The following is a 6955-nucleotide window of genomic DNA, read 5'->3' as shown; positions in this document are numbered from 1 at the left end:
GAAATAGTGACAGAGAATAGAACAAGGATGGACAATTCAACCCTTAACTCAACAATGAGTAGATGAGTGTTATGTGTGTGTATATGTGTAAATAAATGGACACTGAAATTCAAGTATTTCTTTTATTTATATATATATATATATATATATATATATATATATATATATATAGCTAGAATTCACTGAAAGTCAAGTATTTCTTATATATATATATATATATATATACATCTTAACCACGCCCCCAACCACGCCCATCGCCCCACCCCCGACCACGGCCCCACCCCCCACCCCCCGAAATCGGAGGTCTCAAGGTTGGCAAGTATGGCATAATATGACGTGAAGAGAATAGGAATATGTTTTAGATATTTAGGGAAAGTAAATAAAAAAATAATGTTATCTTTAATTATGATTATGACTTCTGGTTATGTAATGACGACACACCACTGGGTGATTCTGGGTGAACTCAACTGAATGATGAAGATGGGTCAACAAAATGGCGGACGCTAGTTTAATGCTCACCGACTCCCACACAACATTTTGGTAAGCATTTTTTGTATCTATTTTATTTAATTTTACCCGTAATTATATTGTCTCGTCAGGTGTGCCGTGATAGTTATTTTATTTCGTTTCCCCCTGATCCTTCGAGGGTTAGCTAATTGCTAATTAAGCCCTAGCATGTTGCTAATTAGTCACTGGATGTCAGGCAAACAGCAACTTGCCCTTTTCTCAAGTTATTACTCATTTTAAAGTGTACCAAAAAAAACGAAATTTAATAAAAGACTAAAACGATTTTTAAACACATCTCTAACACATTTAAAAGCACCAATGCCGACTAGCTGGCTAATGCTAACACTTAGCTCAGGGCTAATCGGCTAAATTGTTGCTATTAATCCTGTTGTATTTTAATGTCAATGCAAAGCACCTTCCTGATTACCTCACCGAATGGCTGATGTAGTTATAAATTGGTCATTCATTTAAAGTTTGTATGATATAGAAACTTACTCCAAAAAAAAGCTTGCCAACAATCTTCTTTATCAGTGGTCTTCAATTATAAGGGGTCTGCGACCTCTAGGGGATCTGTGGAAGTACTGCAGCGGAGTCTTAAAATTATTGAGCGATAAGACTTTTTTAAATAATATATTGTTATATTCACACTTGTATTAAAACATATTTTTACAAGTTTGGATGCCTTTAAATACACTATCACCTGTCCAAGGAGGAGGGACAGATGAGCGTTGCACATAAGCAAGGTCCCTTTTATAGGACCAGTTAGGTTAAAATGACCAAACCCAAAACCAGTGAAGTTGTCACGTTGTGTAAATGATAAATAAAAACAGAATACAATAATTTGCAAATCCTTCTCAACTTATATTCAATTGAATAGACTGCAAAGACAAGATATTTAATGTTCGAACTGAGAAACTTCTTTTTTTTTTTGCAAATAATCATTAACTTAGAATTGGATGGCAGCAAAACATTGTAAAAAAAAAAAAAAGTTGGCACAGGGGCATTTTTACCACTGTGTTACATGGCCTTTCCTTCTAACAACACTCAGTAAACGTTTGGGAACTGACGAGACACATATTTGAAGCTTTTCAGGTGGAATTATTTCCCATTCTTGCTTGATGTACAGCTTAAGTTGTTCAACAGTCCGGGGGTCTCCGTTGTGGTATTTTAGGCTTCATAATGCGCCACACATTTTCAATGGGAGACAGGTCTGGACTACAGGCAGGCCAGTCTAGTACCCGCACTCTTTTACTATGAAGCCACGCTGTTGTAACACGTGGCTTGGCATTGTCTTGCTGAAATAAGCAGGGGCGTCCATGATAGCGTTGCTTGGATGGCAACATATGTTGCTCCAAAACCTGTATGTACCTTTCAGCATTAATGGTGCCTTCAAAGATAATAATAATAATAATGGATTAGATTTACATAGCGCTTTTCTAGACACTCAAAGCGCTTCACAGAGAACTGAGAACCCATCATTCATTCACACCTGGTGGTGGTAAGCTACTTTCATTGCCACAGCTGCCCTGGGGTAGACTGACGGAAGCGTGGCTGCCAGTTTGCACCTACGGCCCCTCCGACCACCACCTATCATTCATCCACCAGTGTGAGCGGCACTGGGGGCAAGGGTGAAGTGTCCTGCCCAAGGACACAACGGCAGCGATTTGGATGTCAAGAGGCGGGGAGCAAACCAGCATCCCTCATGTTTCTTGCACGGCCGCTCTACCCACTACGCCATGCCGCAGATGTGTAAGTTACCCATGCCTTGGACACTAATACACCCCCATACCATCACACATGCTGGCTTTTGAACTTTGAGCCTATAACAATCCGGATGGTTCTTTTCCTATTTGTTCCGGAGGACACGACGTCCACAGTTTCCAAAAACAATTTGAAATGTGGACTCGTCAGACCACAGAACACTTTTCCACTTTGCATCAGTCCATCTTAGATGAGCTCGGGCCCAGCGAAGCCGGCGGCGTTTTCTGGGTGTTGTTGATAAATGGCTTTTGCTTTGCATAGTAGAGTTTTAACTTGCACTTACAAATACAGACAGTAGTTTTATGAAGTGTGGCCCATGTGGCAATATCCTTTACACATTGATGTCGGATTTTGATGCGGTACCGCCTGATGGATCGAAGGTCCGTGATATCATCGCTTACGTGCAGTGATTTCTCCAGATTCTCTGAACCTTTTGATGATATTACAGACCGTACGTAAATGGTGAAATCCCTAAATTCCTTGCAATAGCTGGTTGAGAAATGTTGTTCTTAAACAATTTACTCACACATTTGTTCACAAAGTAGTGACCCTCGCCCCATCCTTGTTAGTGAATGACTGAGCATTTCATGGACGCTGCTTTTATACCCAATCATGGCACCCACCTGTTCCCAATTAGCCTGTTCACATGTGGAATGTTCCAAATAAGTGTTTGATGAGCATTCCTCAACTTTCTTAGTCTTTTTTTGCCACTTGTGCCAGCTTTTTTGAAACATGTCGCAGGCATCAAATTCCAAATGAGCTAATATTTGCAAAAAATAACAAAGTTTTCCAGGTCGAACGTTAAATATATTGTCTTTGCAGTCCATTCAATTGAATATAAGTTGAAAATAATTAGCAAATCATTGTATTCTGTTTTTATTTACCATTTACACAACGTGCCAACTTCTCTGGTTTTGGGTTTTGTATGTAAATATATATATACAGTGGGGCAAAAAAGTATTTAGTCAGCCACTGATTGTGCAAGTTCTCCCACTTAAAATGATGACAGAGGTCTGTAATTTTCATCATAGGTACACTTCAACTGTGAGAGACAGAATGTGAAAAAAAATCCAGGAATTCACATTGTAGGAATTTTAAAGAATTTATTTGTAAATTATGGTGGAAAATAAGTATTTGGTCACTTCAAACAAGGAAGATCTCTGGCTCTCACAGACCTGTAACTTCTTCTTTAAGAAGCTCTTCTGTCCTCCACTTGTTACCTGTATTAATGGCACCTGTTTGAACTTGTTATCTGTATAAAAGACACCTGTCCACAGCCTCAAACAGTCAGACTCCAAACTCCACTATGGCCAAGACCAAAGAGCTGTCAAAGAACACCAGGAAAAGAATTGTAGACCTGCACCAGACTGTGAAGAGTGAATCTACAATAGGCAAGCAGCTTGGTGTGAAAAAATCAACTGTGGGAGCAATTATCAGAAAATGGAAGACATACAAGACCACTGATAATCTCCCTCGATCTGGGGCTCCACGCAAGATCTCATCCCGTGGGGTCAAAATGATCATGAGAACCGTGAGCAAAAATCCCAGAACCACACGGGGGGACCTGGTGAATGACCTGCAGAGAGCTGGGACCAAAGTAACAAAGGTTACCATCAGTAACACACTACGCCGACAGGGAATCAAATCCTGCAGTGCCAGACGTGTCCCCCTGCTTAAGCCAGTGCATGTTCAGGCCCGTCTGAAGTTTGCCAGAGAGCACATGGATGATACAGCAGAGGATTGGGAGAATGTCATGTGGTCAGATGAAACCAAAATAGAACTTTTTGGTATAAACTCAACTCGTCGTGTTTGGAGGAAGAAGAATACTGAGTTGCATCCCAAGAACACCATACCTACTGTGAAGCATGGTGGTGGAAACATCATGCTTTGGGGACAGGCCGACTGATCCGTGTTAAGGAAAGAATGAATGGGGCCATGTATCGTGAGATTTTGAGCCAAAACCTCCTTCCATCAGTGAGAGCTTTGAAGATGAAACCTGACTGGGTCTTCCAGCATGACAATGATCCCAAACACACCGCCCGGGCAACGAAGGAGTGGCTCCGTAAGAAGCATTTGAAAGTCCTGGAGTGGCCTAGCCAGTCTCCAGAACTCAACCCCATAGACAATCTGTGGAGGGAGTTGAAAGTCCGTGTTGCTCGGCGACAGCCCCAAAACATCACTGCTCTCGAGAAGATCTGCATGAAGGAATGGGCCAAAATACCAGCTACTGTGTGTGCAAACCTGGTAAAGACCTCTAGTAAACGTTTGACCTGTGTTATTGCCAACAAAGGTTATATTACAAAGTATTGAGTTGAATTTTTGTTATTGATCAAATACTTATTTTCCACTATAATTTACAAATAAATTCTTTAAAAATCCTACAATGTGAATTCCTGGATTTTTTTTTCACATTCTGTCTCTCACAGTTGAAGTGTACCTATGATGAAAATTACAGACCTATGTCATCATTTTAAGTGGGAGAACTTGCACTGGTGGCTGACTAAATACTTTTTTGCCCCACTGGTATATGTATATATATATATATATGTGTGTGTGTGTATATACAGTAAATAGAAGATGTACAGTATATGTAAGAGGTCCCCGTTCCATCTTTCCCTTAATTGGGGGGTCCCTGGCCTGGAGAACGTTGAAGAACCCTGCTCTATATGACAAAAGGATAATACTGCACTGCAAGCAGGACATAATGAAAAACTGATGCTTTGTTCTGTATTTCCCCTAACCCAGCATTATTAGTCTTAGTGCTTGTTCACATTCCAATGTTTGGGTGGAAAACAGATGTTACTGATATCTAAAATAGCTAAAAGTCTATTTTTGCCACTACACACAGCCTTGCTTTGTTGACGATCTTTTACAGACATAAAAACCATAGTGGTTGTTTATCTAGTAGAGCTTCATAACTGTGGTTATGTTACATTAGAGGTGTTTCTGATATTGTGTCTCTCAAAATCAATTATAAACAATTCATCAGTCAACTATGGAGACTCGAGCTGTTTTGCGGTTCCTTCCCACTTGTGACTTCCTGTTACTTCCAAACTCACACGACAGTAACGCTCTTCTCCCCAGCGGTTGCCAGGAGACTGCAGGTCACTGAGGCCGAGGCTGAACCAGTCGTGACTGCCTGTAAAAAACAAAACCAAAAAAAAAAACTCAATTGCATGAGTGAATTGACTTTGGAAAAAAAAAAAGGAATAGTTTCCACCTTTCAAAGCTTGTCACGTCACACTGCAAATGAGCTATTTATTAATGGGGAAGACCAGTGAACTGTTTATTCTACTTGACTAAAACCACGACATGACGTCTTTTATGGTGCAGGATGTGTGGTCAGAATACTGGAAATAATATGTAAAGTTAATCAGAGTGACACAGAATCTTTGGGTATGCCTGAAATGAAAAAAATATATAGAAATGTACAATTATGGAGTCCTTTACAAAGTTTTCAAAGTGTCATAAAGGTATTAAATGTACTATATCAAACAGTGTTTTAACCCTCAGGGGACAAAAGCTGACTTTTTTAGTTTTCTGATATATTTTTTCTCTATTTTTGGTCTTAATTTTGTTGCGTTTTTGTCATATTAATTTTAAAAATTTCAATGTCCAGTTTTTTCGCAGATGTACAATACACTGGTGATTATTTTCTGTTATTTTTGACTAAATGATTTCACAGCTTTTAATTAGCCTACATTTGCCTAGCATTCGTTGTTTTATTGTGACATTATCTGATCAAAAGACCTTCAAATGGGTCAAATTAAAACAAAAATTCTATTTTTGGTATTTTTATCGTTTAAAAATTTGTGAGAAAAATCAGTTTACACCCTTTTATGTCCTGTTTAGCTTTGAAGATAATTAAAATCGAATGTCCCCAGAGAATTAAATATCAACACTAAGATATAAATCAACAGTCAGGGGTCTCCGTATTTTAGGCTTCATAATGCGCCACACATTTTCAACGGGAGACAGGTCTGGACTACAGGCTGGCCAGTCTAGTACCCGCATTCTTTTACTATAAAGCCACGCTGTTGTAACACGTGGCTTGGCATTGTCTAGCTCAGGGGTCGGCAACCCGCGGCTCCGGAGCCGCATGCGGCTCTTTGATCACTCTGATGCGGCTCAGCTGCATACTTGCCGGCCCCATGATTTTCCCGGGAGACTTCCGGATTTCAGTGCCTCTCGCAGAAACCTGCCATAATTAATTGACGGTACAGCATTTAGCACCCTCTACAATCTGCATTATCAGCGTGCCAGCCCAGCCTTTTGTTATATGCATTTTCTGCTAGCACACGTAACTGACAGCAACGCATACTTGGTCAACAGCCACACCGGTTACACTGACGGTGGCCATATAAAACAACTTTAACACTCTTACTAATAATGCGCCACACTTTGAACCAAAACCAAACAAGAATGACAAACACATTTCGGGAGAACATCTGCACCTTAACACAACATAAACACAACAGAACAAATACCCAGAATCCCATGCAGCCCTGACTCTTCCGGGCTCCATTATACACCCCTACTACCACCAAACCCCGCCCCCGCCCCCACCCCAACCCTGCTCCCTCACACATCAACCCCCCCCCCTCTCTCTGTGCGTCGGTTGAGGTGGGCGGAGTTTGGTAGCGGGGGTGTATAATGTAGCCCGGAAGAGTTAGGGCTGCATGGGATT

At 40.7% G+C, this 6955-nt stretch overlaps 1 protein-coding gene across 3 annotated transcripts in view; it reads left to right on the top strand.

The window, feature by feature from the left end:
* The first annotated feature begins 453 nt into the window (after positions 1-453).
* Positions 454-6955, top strand: part of LOC133574579 (bone morphogenetic protein 1-like) — a 65345-nt gene continuing 58843 nt past the window's right edge. For all 3 annotated transcript variants that reach the window (XM_061926759.2, XM_061926758.1, XM_061926757.2), the window contains exon 1: positions 454-540. In XM_061926759.2, the coding sequence (XP_061782743.1) occupies positions 494-540 (47 nt within the window). In that variant the 5' untranslated portion in view covers positions 454-493. The remainder of the gene's footprint in view (positions 541-6955) is intronic.

The sequence above is a fragment of the Nerophis lumbriciformis genome, linkage group LG32, assembly GCF_033978685.3.
Source record: "Nerophis lumbriciformis linkage group LG32, RoL_Nlum_v2.1, whole genome shotgun sequence".
NCBI classification, from domain to species: domain Eukaryota; kingdom Metazoa; phylum Chordata; class Actinopteri; order Syngnathiformes; family Syngnathidae; genus Nerophis; species Nerophis lumbriciformis.
Note: the sequence above shows the minus strand (reverse complement) of the source record. Positions and strands in the feature narration are given on the sequence as shown.